General features: G+C 33.7%; 2 protein-coding genes across 3 annotated transcripts in view; one reads left to right on the forward strand and one right to left on the reverse strand.

The window, feature by feature from the left end:
* Positions 1–15,515, forward strand: part of LOC126764085 (uncharacterized) — a 532,840-nt gene that overhangs the window by 198,443 nt on the left and 318,882 nt on the right. The window lies entirely within an intron of this gene.
* Positions 1–15,515, reverse strand: part of LOC126764037 (E3 ubiquitin-protein ligase hyd) — an 84,430-nt gene that overhangs the window by 60,299 nt on the left and 8,616 nt on the right. Inside the window, exons 2-6 of one of the 2 annotated variants that reach the window (XM_050481763.1) lie at positions 5,720–5,920; positions 5,380–5,650; positions 5,102–5,319; positions 4,431–4,666; positions 357–547 (exon numbers count right to left, since the gene is read on the reverse strand). In XM_050481763.1, coding sequence (XP_050337720.1) covers positions 357–547; positions 4,431–4,666; positions 5,102–5,319; positions 5,380–5,650; positions 5,720–5,920 — 1,117 coding nt within the window. Of the gene's footprint in view, positions 1–356; positions 548–4,430; positions 4,667–5,101; positions 5,320–5,379; positions 5,666–5,719; positions 5,921–15,515 lie in introns of both variants that reach the window. The other variant, XM_050481762.1, reaches the window with a different exon arrangement.

Genomic DNA, 15,515 nt, shown 5'->3' on the forward strand with positions numbered 1-15,515 from the left:
ATATTAGAAGCAATTAATCTTATGATATATGTATATATAGTCATAATGAAAATAATTGTAGTGAATTGTTGCAGAAATAAATTTGCAAAAAATTGTTGTAAAGCACTGGGCTCGTTTCATTATTGTGGGCCCCGATCTTTACCCCTTCCTCCTGTACTTTGTATACGCGTGGCCTAATCTTCTAGTTATGATATAATGTATTTAAGCTTATATACGAACTACCTACAAAAGTCTGTTAAAAACATAGTTTTTATCAAATACGACGCATGTGCCAAAATATTTCGATTCACTGCGGTTAATGATTTTTTTACTTACAACTCAAAATTAAATATTGGTCTTATCTATTTTTACCTTACCTCTGATTTGTAAGGTTCTAATTCTGACCATTTCCACTGATGTAATTCTCCGTTTTCTGAAAGCGCAATAAACTCGGAATATAATGCTCCTAATGTTTTAAATTTTGTGAAGCCATTTTTATCCGGCCAAGGTTGTAATTCTTCCGAAATCCAAAGAGGAGAACTGGATGAAATGTCTCTCTTTCTCAAATCTTAAATGAAATAAAAGCTGAATATTTAAACTTAAAACTTATTTGAGTAAAAAGTAAAACGGTAAAGTTATTTAATGTAAATAAAAAATAAATGTAAGAAACATTATTTAAATCTTTCCGATTTTCAGAAATTATTATTATGTGGTGAACAATTGACACATTTTGGATTCTTAAATGATGATGCAATACATGTTTATGTTTACGCTGTTCACTTTCTAACAAATTCGAAATTCAGCAACATTTATACAGAAAAAATGTAAATCTACACCAATATTATAAAGAGGAAAGATTTGTACCTATTTTTGTATGTTTGTAATGAATAGGCTCAAAAATTACTGGGCCGATTTAAAAAATTCTTTCACCAATAGAATGCTACATTCTTCCAATTTGACATAGGCTACATTTAATTTTGAAAAAAATTAGGGATCCTCGGTAAAATTTGAACAATGTAACCGAAGGTGGAGAAAAATGAGTCTTAAAATGTCTTTCGTCGAATGCGCTGCCGAAACTATTAGCAATAGAACAAAATAATGTAGAACAATATTGAAGAATAAATAGTTGCACAGAAAGCAAGGCCAACCAGTAGATTGAAATCCAGATGTGTTCTCAACTAATGCATTAGGACGAATTTACACAATCCACCCGAAAAACGACGACTGCTTCTACCTTCGGTTGCTATTGATTAATGTACGTGGTTCAACTTTATTTGAGTCATTGCTTACTGTGAATGGTACGGTGTGTGCAAGTTTTGGAGAAGTAAGCCAGCAATTACAATCACTGGAATGAAAATGAAGTTCGCACACTTTTCGCGATAATCATTTCGACATAAGTATGTATCAGCCTTCAAATTCGCGTCAATTATGGGATGGGAACGAAAAAGACATTGCCGAAGACATTTTACATGGCCTTCGCTAAAAAGTGGAAATGGTAGAATTTCGGTTGATACTTCCGGTGGTTCGATATCAATTCCATCTTCCCTTTGTCAATTCACGAAAGATGAACTCATCACAAATGTTCGGACATTGGCCAAATTATCGTAACTACGATTCTTTAAGTGTACGCGCAATGTTAGCTGCCAAAAATACCGATGTTGTTGACTTAAACTGGAAGATTCAAAGTCAAATTCCGGGAGACTTGCGCTCATACAAATCGATCGATCGTCTTGACAATGAAGACGGCGCAGTGAATTATCCAGTGGTATTTCTAAATTCTTTGGACAGGCTTGGTATGCCACCGCATCATTTGCGTCTCAAAGTAGGATCGGTCGTTATTATGTTTCGCAATCATCATGCCACGAAACTGTGTAATGGAACCCGACTGATTGTGACGCACCTATCGAATACAAGGGGCAGAATGCTTGATTCTAGGAATTCCTTTGCGTTGTAACGATTTCCCATTTCAGTTCAAACTTATTTCGTTTCCAGTGCAAATTGCATGTGAGATGACAATCTCCTAAAGATAGTCGCATAGTGTGAGGCATAAATTTGGAAATGTTATGTTTTTCACACGGCCGTGGCGTGCTCACGAGTTGGAAAACCATCTTTTCTGTACACCGGAACAGAAACCAAAAAATGTTGCCTATCAAGCTGCGTTACATTAAAAAAAAAAAAACCAAAATTAAATGATAAATTCTTCTTCCTTCTCCACCTGGTCTTTCCAACGGAGTGGAGGTCTTCCTCTGCTTCTCTTCTGCTTGACCTAGCCAGCGCAGCCGCTGTCTCTTAATTCGTTGAACTATGTCAATGTCGTCATATACATATATATGTATATTACAACTCATCGTTCCATCGAATGAGATATTCGCCGTGGCCAACGTGCAAATGACCATAAATCTTTCGCAGAACCTTTTTCTCGAAAACTCGTAACGTCGACGCATCAGATGTTGTCATCGTCCATGCCTCTGCACCATATAGCAGGACGGGAATAATGAGTGACTTATAGAGTTTGGTCTTTGTTCGACGAGAGAGAACATTACTTCTCAATTGCCTGCTTAATCCGAAGTAGCACCTGTTGGCAAGAGTTCTTTAGGGTTGGATTTCGAGGCTGACTTTGTTGTTGCTGTTAATGCTGGCTCCAAGTTAGACGAAATTATCTACAACTTCAAAGTTATGACTGTCAACAGTGTCGTGGGAGCCTAGTCGCGAGTGTGACGACTGTTTGTTTGATGACAGAAATCTTTGTCTTGCCCTCGTTCACTGCCAAACCCATTTGCTTTGCTTCCTTATCCAGTCTGGAGAAAGCATAACTAACGGTGCGAGTGTTGAGGCCAATGATATCAATATCATCGGCATACGCCAGGAGCTGTACACTCTTATAAAAGATTGTACCTGCTAGATTAAGTTCTGCAGCTCGAATTGTTTTCTCCAGCAGCAGATTGAAGAAGTCGCACAATAGGAAATCGCCTTGTCTGAAACCTCGTTTAGTATAGAACGGCTTGGAGAGGCGCTTCCCGATCCTGTCAGAGATTTTGCTATTGCTCAACGTCAGTTTACGCAGCCGTATTAGTTTTGCGGGAATACCAAATTCAAACATCGCGGCATTAAGGCAGCTCCTTTTCGTGCTGACAAAAACAGCTGTCGATTCTCTTTTCACGGGTCTTTTCCAAGATTTTGTTGATTTTCCAGGTCTAAAGCCACTCTGAGAAAGTTCAATCAGTATGTTAACGGTGTGCTTTAATCTTTCACCCAATACGCGCGTTAGAACCTTATTCCCGATGTTTAAGAAACTCTTCCCACGGTATTTGGCGCAGATTTTGGGGTCACCTTTTTTTGTGGATGGGGCAGAGCACAATTAAATTCCAATCGGTTGGGCATGCTTTCGTCCGACCATATTTTACAAAGAAGCTGATGCATGCCGTGTTCTTCGCCGCCGTGTTTAAATAGCTCGGCAAGCAAAACGTCAGCCAGCCCTTTTTTGTTCTTCAGACGAGTAATTGCTTTTCGAACTTCTTTAAGGTCCGGCAATGGCAACTTCGCTCCATCGTCATCGATTGGGGAATGTGATTCGCCTTCTCCTGGCGTTATGCTTTCTCTGCCTTTCAACAGTCTAGAGAAGTGTTCCCTCCATAATTTGAGTATGCTCTGGGCATAAAATATCATTGTTTTACCTTTTTCAGATATACCACAATTAGTTGCCAATAATATTACACGCTCTTAACATTCCTATTGCGGAAGTCTAGAGAAATCAGTATGTTTGAAAATGCAGATATAACCCTGAGTTAACACTTTAGGGACCTTTAGGAAAATATTTGACAGCATTTTTCAAATTTTTGAGAGAAACCGTAAAATGAAACATGAAGAAATGGAAAATAATAAGGAATGGAAATAATAAGGTTGATTAGAAATCAAAAAGTTAATTTTTAGTAGAATGTAATTAATTTGTTCCTTTGTCGTGAAATTACGAAATTTTGTGGGAGTTGAAACAGTTTTTCAAGTAAATATTACTTGTAGAAATTAATAAAGTGAAGTGAAGGCAACGATTTTTTGAATATTAATTTTGACAAATTATTAAATTTACTTAAGTTAGTCAAAATCGTTTGTAAAAATAAAAATTAAGTACATATATTTTCTTTAAAGATATTAAATACATACTATATGTTCAAACCATAAAATTCGTAAAATAATGTAGACAGGTCTTCTTAAGCACACTTGTACGTACTATAATAACAATTGTCTATGGTTACAATTCAATTTTATATTATAATATTTTGTCGGATAGCAGCTGTATTCGCACAATTATAGATACTAATAGTTTTTATATCTTTGCAATAGAAAAAGTTTGATGAAAATATAATTTTAGGGGTATATTTTAATAAAAAAAATAAGTTTTAAAATTTTAAATATGTTTCAAGACAGACTATAAGATATTCGTTATATATACAAACCTCCGTTGTTTTCCCAAACATAATCGTCCTTGTTAAGCCAACGTCGAGGTCCGTAATATTGACGATCTCTCCATCGACTAAAAGCTTCTCGATCAACACTTACAGATGATATTTGTGCAGACAAGCTATTATTTGACGACAATACGCCACTAGAAGTTGTTAAAGGTCGCACTTGATTGTCAGAATTACTTGAGTTCGCCTGATTTCTTTCACTACGTATGCGATCGAATAGTAAGCTGTATGAAAGAAAGCATGTAAATAGATAGTCAAATAAAAACACTCAAACAACTCATTTATTTACAGCTTTCAAAGTAAATTTAAAAATTTCAAAGAAAAAATGGCATTGAGTACGGTCAAAATAGAACTGTATTCTTATCATTTGCCTCGGGCGACGTGCTCTAATGATTAGAGGGGGATAATATCATTCGATATTAACATTTCAAAAAGGTTCGAATAATTTGATAATTATAATTTGGAATAATCGTTTTACTACTTATATAAATATGTCACATAGCTTATACTGTAGCAATCTTAAACCTCGAAAAGGTGTTAACTTTCAGTTGCAATAATTTTTCATGGTTTTGAAAATGATAACCAGTGAATGTCAAGCTTACTCTAATGATGATGGAAAATGTTTGGACACATTATCACAAATATATGAACTAACTTACTTGCGGATACTAGAATAGTTGCTGAATATTTCTTCAGAAAAAAGGCCATCCGAAGGATCTATTATAACGCTGCTATTATCTCCATGAAATCCATTATCGAGCAAGGATATTAAGTCCTCTGGAACATAGTTATCACCAACTTCCTCCGTATCTTCAGCTTCCTCATCATCTCGAGACAGCAAATTATTAACTGCTAAGTTTACATCTAAATTAGTCCTCTGAAATTACAAAGAATATTAACTTTTCATATATTCATAATTAGCCAAAGGAGAACCAACCTGTAATTCTCTTATAATTAGATTTCTACTTTTACCCTGTAAAACGACTTCTGCTTGGGATATTAGTTCTTCAGGAACGTAAGTTGCAGGCACGGTTACAATGGGACGACTTGATGAGCCACTGCCAATAATTACTCCTGTGCTGCGTGAACCTGAGCTTTGATTTGCAGATCCAGATCTTCCGGTTGTACGCATAAGACGCGCTCTTGAACGAGCTAATTGCCTTGCTGACGATGGGGCAGCACTTTTTGAATTATTTGTCAGATTAGAGCTATTATTTATATTGCTGTAATTAATAAATTATCAAAAATACAGTAACTATACCTTTATTAAAAATTACCTTTTGCTGCTGTCAATCCTGCTCAGATCTATACGGTCTGAATTAATAGAAAATGCCGCTCGAAATGCCTTCCCGTCTTCCAATAGTACACCAATGTGGTTTGGGCCTACGACAATTTCTTTAACTGGTATTTTAAGATGCTCAAATATTCGATGTGTACCACAACCGAACTTATTTACTTTATCAGATACTTCACGCAGCCTGTCACAAAATATAAAAGATCCAAAAAGTCAGAATACATACAATGAAAGTTATTAAACTAGACGCAAATTATAAAAATACATTATCCATGGCTATTGGCTGCCAATTACAGGATAGCACAGGATCCCAACATCACTTATGTTGACAGATTCGTTATATTTTGGCCCCCTGTTTGGTTTTTCTGTTTTCGATACCAAAAGCCTATTAAAAGCCAATGCTTATAACAAGTGTATGGAAAATTGGATTAAAAGTTGGAATACTTGTATTGGCTCAAAAAGCCTATTTTGAAGGCGATAATATTAATGGTATCAAAATACGTGAACATATCGCTTTATTTGTCAGGCCGAAAAAAATAACAAGTAAGGAAAGGTTAACTTCGGGTGAAAACGAACATTTTATACTCTTGCAACTGAAAACCAATCATATAGAGTAAAGTCAGCCGGATGTGCGAAAATCCCGATATTAGTTATATTGGGGGTAGGCGAAGTTTTCAATCAAATTTATCTATTTTAGGCACAAATATATACTGTTATGATAACTCACATATTGGCCGATATATGCGATACAAAGTCACCCTAAAGTTCGAAAATCTTTATATTAAGTATATGGGGACTAAGGGAAGTATTGGTCCGATTTAACAAATTTTTGACATTGACATTCCATTATAAGAGAAGAATTGTTCCTTAATTTCAGTTAGATGCATATATCGCACATTGACCGAAATTTTCGATCAAAAGTCAACTATAGGTACCGGGGTCTAAATATTCGGTACCTAGAGGTTTGAACAGTTTCTATTGGATTTAAACAACTTTTGGTCATAAAGTGGCACACAACAGACATTATTCTTGCAAAGTTTTATACCGTTATATTAATTGCTTCTTGATTTCTGTACTGAAAACTGAACGAATCAAGTGGAAATTAAAATTGTGCTGTATGGGAAGTAGGTGTGGTTGTTGTCCATTTTCACAATGTGACATAAGAATGTAAAGAGAATACCGCGTACCAAATTGGTTGGTCGGGTCCCGAGAAATGGGGGCGGTGCTACGCCATCGTCCAATTTACAACCTGGCTCTTTCATACGATCTCGGTGGTAAAATTTGACGTCTCTGGCATATTTAGTTATTGATCTATCGCGCTTTTAGTGTTTTTAAAGTACCGTTTCCGTTAATGGCGGTTTGTGGGCGTAGAAGTGGTCCGATCGCCCTTCCACGAACTTTTTTTTGTAGTAGGGAACCCACATACAATACCATTTATCTCGCTTAGTTTTAGGTGATACGTTGCAACTAACTGGTCTTGCAACCAAACAAGTTTAATCCAAAGCACATAATTGTTTTTAAATTAACGTTTTTAACCGTTTGTAAATTTCATTCAAATGAATATGTTTTAAACAGGATTAAGAAGAACAGCGTAAAACTCTTCATCATTCCGATATGTGGAAAAAAAATTACTCGAGGTTGAAGTTCAAAAATACATAAAATTATATTTATATTTAATGAGAGCGAACGTGTTTTTAATCTCTTCGTTAATGTTCCCTAAAGCCGACAAAAATCAAATAAACAAAAGGTCAAAACAAGTGATATAAATAAAAAAAATGTAGATAGGAAGGTGAAAATCAAAACAACATTGTTCTAACTATAAAAAATCAATAAACATAAATAAATAAAAAGTGAAAAAAGGCGTAGTCCTTCCATTTACATAAAACTTAAATATAAACAAATTACACTCAGTCCTTTTTTTACACGATTTTTGATTCTGCTACTAATCGCGTAAAAAAAAAATCCCGTAAAAATGGTTAGTTTTCCAATATTAACTGACGAATTGGATCCGAATATAAAAAATATCGCGTATAACATAATATACGCGCAAAAAAATATTCAAAAACAATACAATAAGTTTCAAATTTCAGACTTATGATTTATTCATTCATATCAAAATAATTAAACAATACAAAACAAAAACCATATATAAAAGAGAAGAAAATAGAAAATAGGTAGATTTATTGAAAAAACCGTTGAATGCTGTTTAATCACTGTCATTATCCGTAGTTTAAATTATTCTTAGCCGCTTATTTTGATGGCCGGCACTGAGATCACTAGAATTACCAGAATCAATAGTAAGAACTATGGATTGATGTTCTGATTTCTTAGCATTTCCGACTGAGTTTTGTACCATATGTAAATTCAGTTAATTTTGTTTGAATGCTTCTTTTTGGACCCAATAAATTCCGATGTAGTTCTTTATATCTTAACATGCAGACTCAATTCTTTTTGAAAAATTCGTGCACGTTCGGCATCAGTATCATTTGCTACAAAATAATTTTCCAATTCTGCTGCAAGTTTAAGATCAAGCAAAAAACGAAAAAAAGCAATCGCGTTGAAGTGAGAAATTCGCGTAAAAAAAGGAATTTGCGCTGCAAAAATAACCGCGTTAAAGTGAAATAGCGTAAAAAGAGTGAGTGTATAACCTATTTGTGAAATTTTTTTTATATAGAAAAGGGAAATAAGAATATTATAAGGTATTGTATTGCTGTATACGAGTATTATTATTGATCTCTCGGGAGACCCAAATCTTATAAAAGTATTTTATAATTTTTTTTTTACCTTAAGACATAGTTGATTTATACGGTATACATATGTACAAGCTTCGAAAGCGCAGAAAGCATACACTATGCTGCTTCCTTAGAACTTACTTCGAATTCTGATCAACGAAATGATGTGTATATAAAGGGAAAGCAAAGGATTTCACTGATCCAATGACCATAGTTGAAAACATGGAAACGTTGGAAATGACTTTGTCCGTTGTTATGCGAATGTGGTAAAAGACAACACTGTACAAATACAATAACCCCGTAAACCGCCAAGTGAAAGGGTTGAAAGTATATTTTTAAACCTTACCCAGTGCATGACACGATTCAAGATTCAATCAAAACTCAAAAAACCAAATGTTGAAAGCCTTTTTAAGTGTGGACCAACACAAATTGAAAACTATTAGATTTCCATATGTGGATGGGTTCTACATACTATAGTTGTCGTAAGTGTTATGAACTTACATACGTAATATTTTTTGATGTTCAAAACAAAAATTTTATCGGTTTTGTTATCAGAAATAAAGCAAGAAAATATTTGCTAACAGAAAATGCTAACACCATGGATTTTATGAAAAAAACTGCCCGATATTTTACGAGGATTTACAAATCGTAATTTTGCACCATAACAATTGCATCTTTATTTAGGCAAAATTTAACATAAATCTGTAACGTAAGCAAGAAAATATGTACATAAAAGCATACAAATGCAAGCTAAATTTCACTTACGAGTCACCTCGGATATTAAGTGGATTACTCAGGGGTGTTGTGGAATCCAAGACAGAATTGCTTAGCTGTCAGAATTGCAAACCAATTCTGATTATCAATGGTGTCACAGAATCTGATTGGATTATCGTCTTTTCGAACATACGCAAAACCAATATTCGAACCAGCTGTTTACTAATGTGACAAAACTTGCAAATGAATACATTTGGAAGCAATCCTATTAAAGTTTTTAATGAGCTCCGAATTAAAGAAAGATTTTAAGAGATAACATATATCGAATGAATAAAGACGCATTTGGGAGAAAACTGCTTTAGAATCTTCAAGCAAATTGAATTTTTTTTTTGTTTAAATCTCTTTAAAATGTATGGACAGAAAGCGAAGACCCACGACAGTCGGGTCTACGTAACCAGAACTGACCCGGATTTTTATCCGGCCAAGGACTGTGAACTCGGCAGAATTCTGCCGCTACAACAACAACAACACGCGCGATTTCCCGGTTTTTCATTTTTACGATTTTTGGGGCAAAGTTTATTATCTTTGGCATTAAATTATCTTCTATTTAAACTAAAAAAACTAAGAAAAGTTAAGTTTGAACATACATACATATGTTTAAACATAAAAAAATAAAATTTTTCTTACCACTTTTTTCAAATTTTAATTTTTTTTTTAGAATTTTGCAATTGTTTTTAAAATTTTCCTAGTTTAGCTTGAACATAAGTTATTAACAAATTTGAATCTCTTTGAATTTTTTGATTCCGATAGAAATTGCAACCTGCATACTGCCTGCCCGTCCGACAAATGCACATGCGAGATGCATCGAGCAATTGCTTCCCTAAGTCAGAATATCAAAGAATTCGTGTCCAAAAAATTTTCGGATGATGTTTAAATATGTAATTATAAACCCTTGAAATTTCGCTTTAATCAATTATTTCTTTCCCTCCCAAAAAAACCTCAAAAAAAATCGATTTTTTAAGCCTCCAAAGCAGGCTCCCCCCTTAAATATCCGTATTTTTTTTCCAAAACTCAATAATTAAAACAATACGTGTCTTATTCTTATGTTTTCTCCTATAGAAATAAAGATAAATTAATTCGTAACAATAAAATAACTTGATTTCTTAACTTGCATTTCAAATCTGCGTGCGATTATCTTCTTGCTTTGTTTCTGACAGCAAAACCAATAAAATTGGTTTCCATGGCACCCAAAACCGATACAAATTCTGTTTCGAATATCAAACCAATAATGTCTGAATTCATGACACCTACTGCTTTTTTTGATCGGTTTCAATTCTGATTCCGACAACTATCAGATTCCACAACACCCCTGACTATGATCCTTTAAAATATTTCCTTTAATATGGAAAGGCGCATGGTGGGACAGCAGTGATTTTTAAAAATCGGCTGAACCACTTTTTATTTCCTTAGGACATACATAGACCCTATCAACATCATTAAGCCACCGGTAAAACATGCTAGATGTAGGTGCTATTTCTGCTCCAGGTAAAGATGATAATTTATAATAATTTGCTTTGAAAACCACCTAGAAAAGCCGCCAACGAGTCGCTCTTGTCTATGAAGAATTCAACTTATGAAATTAAACACATAATTAAAGGGATTAATCCAAAAAAAATTGTCAGGATACGAAAAAAATTCTCCAAATATTGCTATAGTAGTGTTCAGTTTGAGATACTATGCAAAATAAGTTGTCTCTTTAATGAAAATAACATAATCGCAAATTAATTCGGATTTCAGGCAAAACATGGTACTATAGAGAAAGTTAATAGAATTTCCAAAGAAAATTATTTTAAATCTAATGCGCTATGCATTGTGTGTTTGTAGTTATCAGTTTACAGTGTACAGTTTACATACATTTACATACACTAAAAATAATTTTTTTATAAATCAAATTAAAACCCCGTTTTTATAATAGGTAATATTACGATTTTTCCGGCGCCGCGATTTGATGGTACGGATGGATAGAGGAGGTCCTCAGCATTAAAAAATGTATACCCATATACCGTCCTCAGACGCATAGTTTCCGAGATATTTCACTTTAAAGTTCAAAAATTTGTAAGAACAATGCTCGTTATTTCACTATGTTTAACCCACTTTTCACATATTTTTTAAATTAATATACATATATTTAATTACACTGTACACATTCGTATTTATCAAAAATTTACACTAATTGTATATTTTTTAAGAAAATAAATATACTTTAAAAATTATTTTGCACATTCAAAGTTTCAAGTGATTTGCGTGTTTACATTTATGACAAATAGCAGTGTTGCCATACTTTGTGTCCTGAAAATATAATCAAAAATGTGTTTCATATATTTATATGATATATTTATAATATATTCATATATAAATATATTCATATATAAATATGGATTATATTATATAGTATATCATTAAAAAATATATAAATAAATAGAAAAAACGTATTATAGAATGGAAAGTTTTTCAGTTTTTCTCTCTTTTTGATTAAAATAGGTGTTCGATCGATGAGAGTTATTTTTTTTGAAGCGCGGCCGAAGGCCGCCAGTGCAGAAAGTAGTTCGACACAAAGGAACTATGAATACCCCGGTGTTCGATCGATGAGGGTTATTTTTTTTGAAGCGCGGCCGAAGGCCGCCCAGTGCAGAAAGTAGTTCGACACAAAAGAACTATGAATACCCCGGTGTTCGATCGATGAGGGTTATTTTTTTTGAAGTGCGGCCGAAGGCCGCCAGTGCAGAAAGTAGTTCGACACAAAAGAACTATGAATACCCCGGTGTTCGATCGATGAGGGTTATTTTTTTTGAAGCGCGGCCGTAGGCCGCCAGTGCAGAAAGTAGTTCGACACAAAGGAACTATGAATACCCCGGTGTTCGATCGATGAGGGTTATTTTTTTTGAAGCGCGGCCGAAGGCCGCCAGTGCAGAAAGTAGTTCGACATAAAAGAATGTTATTTTTTATCTTTATTTATCAATTAACATAATATACAAAAACCGTTTGTATCATTTTCTTTATAAATGTTAAAAAGAAAAATTTTTCATAGTTTTTTTAAAACATAATATGTGGCAACACTGGTACTTGTAATGACATGTGAAGAAAAACAAAACAAAACAAAATAGGACTAAATTGCATGTAAAATTGTGGAACTTTAAAGTGAAATATCTCGGAAACTATGCGTCTGAGGACGGTATATGTGTATACATTTTTTAATCCTGAGGACCTCCTCTATCCATCCGTACCATCAAATCGCGGCGCCGGAAAAACCGTAATCGTGCCTTATAATAAAATCTATAAATTAACAAGTAAAAAAGTGCTAATTTGGGTGCAACCAAACATTTTATACTGTTGCAACTTCCAAGAATCAAAACCAAGGAAATACTTTACGATTTAAACCCAATCATATATAGTAGTCAGCCGGATGTTCGAAAATCCTGCTATTAACTATTTAGGGTGTAGGCCTAGTTTTCGCTCAAATTTATATATTTTAAGCACAAAGATACACTGTTATTAATAAAGCCCGCTCTCTTATATTTCTTGGGATAACTCACATATCGGCCGATATATGCGGTACAAAGTCACCCGGAAGTTCGAAAATTTTTATTTTAGGTACATATATGGGGGGCTAAGGGAAGTAATTGTCCAATTTAATTCATTTTTGACCATTATAAGGGGTAAATTTTAGAATGGCATCCCCCGATTTCGGGGTTAAAATGGGTATGAACGGATAGAGGAGGTCCTCCAGATCAAGAAAAGATATTTATATATACAGCTATGGATACATAAATGGCACATTTTTTATATTTTCTTTCTTGTGTTACAGTATCATAAATGTTTTTAATAAATAACAAGTGTTTGGGTTTTTTTAAAGGTTCATTCTTTGTCTTCAATAACAGTACTAATTGAGATGCAATTCATTATTTAAAAAAAAACATCAAATTGCGAAAACTTTGGTATAATGAGCTGGACACAAAAATGGCACAACCTAAAATAAGGTGGACAATTTAGTACATACAGTTAGTCACATAAGTAAGTATACACTAGGTATGACGGGATTATTCACCTAACAGTTTTGTTAAATAACACAAAATAAAATAAAATAATGCTTTATTTACTCGAAAGAAACGTAGGGATCATCTCCAGTACAGAACTATTTACAGAATGATTAAAATAAGTTTTTTTTTGAATTTTATACAAAATCTGATATAAATTTATATCACAAAAGTAAGCAGCGTCTGAAAAACTACGCTATTCTCGTAGCATTTCATTTTACTCTTGCTACCGCTCTCACTTTGTCGGTAGCCGCAGCATAGCCTTAGCATAACAATGTAAAGTATGTGCTCTACTCTGCTCCGAGTTTTGTTAGGTAAAAAACTATAGCTGGAGCGGGAGCAAAAAATTAAATTCTGCGATATGCTCTGGCGTAGCGGTAGCAAAAAATTGGGAGCGGTAGCACAGCGGAGCAAATGAAAATTTTCATGTGCTACATCTCCCGAATGTGTTTGTTGTTTTTTTTCCTTTTTGCTATTTTCTGGCATTTACAAGTATGGTACAAGTTGGTATATAAAAGAAAGTCGTTTATAACTCAAGAACGGCTGAACCGATTTGGCTTAAAATTGGTGGGGAGGTAGTTTAGAAGCAGGGTAAGGACATAATATACATTTTATCTCTTTGTGCTAAAATTCAATACAGCTCATAAATACAAAAATTATATTTCAAATCATAAGCATTTGTTCAAAATTTATGTAAGAACCATTTGAAAATTTTAGTAATTCAAAAATAGAAAGAAATAAGTAAAAATTTTCATTTCCAAACATGCTTAGTATATGGGTTATACTGATTTTGCTTCTTCACCTGGTAGTTTTTTTTTAAGACGAGCCCGTCCGATATATTTAATATCACAACAAAAAATGGCATTGGAATTTTCATCGTCAAGGCACTGCGGATACTTTGCTAAATTATTGGTCAAGGACGCAAATGCATTCATAACAAACCAAACGCGATATCTAACGTAAAGATAAAGCGGAATAATTGGAGTGTTGATAAAAAGGTTTATTATAATTTTAGATATACAGAAATCTTTTCGATTCTTTGCAATATACATTGAAGTATGTATATGCGTACAATTTCAAACTGATTCTTCCTAAAAAATTATAAAATTACTAAATATTGGGAATGGTAGAATAGAACTGCAAATACACAGTGCAATGGATTAACACATTCGCGGAAATTGCGGGAATTCCCGTCATTCATGTTTCCTTCAATAAAACAATTGCGGGAATTCCCGCGCTATATTCCCGCAATTTCTTCCGCACATATAAAAATGCCAGAAAATACCTCTGATCTGTGGGAATTTAAAGATAAAAATCAGGGTTGTAGTGTATTTTCTGTGGAAATTTTTTACATGCCTCGGTCCAGTTCTTAATGTTAATATGTAGGGCTAAAATTTTCAGGGAATATTTTTTTTTGGGGTATTTCCAAGGAAATTTCGTGACGGGACTGAAAAAAATTAACAGTTCAAAAAAAAAAAAAACTCTAATGTATATAAAAAGGGGGAAAGTATATGTACATAGTTAAAATTAATTTCGAAAATTCATAGTAATTGATTATTGTAATACATTTGGAATAGATGATGTTTTTGGTAATATAAAATTGGTAAATATTTTACATAATAAAAAAAAATTTATAATTTATTCAATTATTATCTAATTCACTTTATTAATATATTTCTTAAAATATTTGATTTTAGATTTATAAAGGCACTTGACGCAACAAGTGCCAAAATGATTTGCATAACATTGTTTTGTTTGAATTATTCAATTAATTCAAATATTATGCCAGAAAATAGCAAAAAAAAGAAAAAAAAAACAACAAACACATTCGGGAGCTGTAGCACATGAAAATTTTCATTTGCTCCGCTGTGCCACCGCTCCCAATTTTTTGCTACAGCTACGCCAGAGCATAGCGCAGAATTTAATTTTTTGCTCCCGCTCCAGCTATAGTTTTTTACCTAACAAAACTCGGAGCAGAGTAGAGCACATACTTTACATTGTTATGCTAAGGCTATGCTGCGGCTCCCGACAAAGTGAGAGCGGTAGCGATAGCATAGCAATTATTTTAGAAATTTTGCTGCTACGGAGTAGTAAATGAGAACCCTGAAAGTAAGTATACGATAGATTAAGTGGTAGAAAAAATAAGAAAAAGGCAGTATTAAAGTTATATTCTAATACTTGGTTGGATAACCTTTAGACTTAATAATAGCAAGGTCATTGTCTTGCTGGAAGATGAATG

The sequence above is a fragment of the Bactrocera neohumeralis genome, unplaced genomic scaffold, assembly GCF_024586455.1.
Source record: "Bactrocera neohumeralis isolate Rockhampton unplaced genomic scaffold, APGP_CSIRO_Bneo_wtdbg2-racon-allhic-juicebox.fasta_v2 cluster09, whole genome shotgun sequence".
NCBI classification, from domain to species: domain Eukaryota; kingdom Metazoa; phylum Arthropoda; class Insecta; order Diptera; family Tephritidae; genus Bactrocera; species Bactrocera neohumeralis.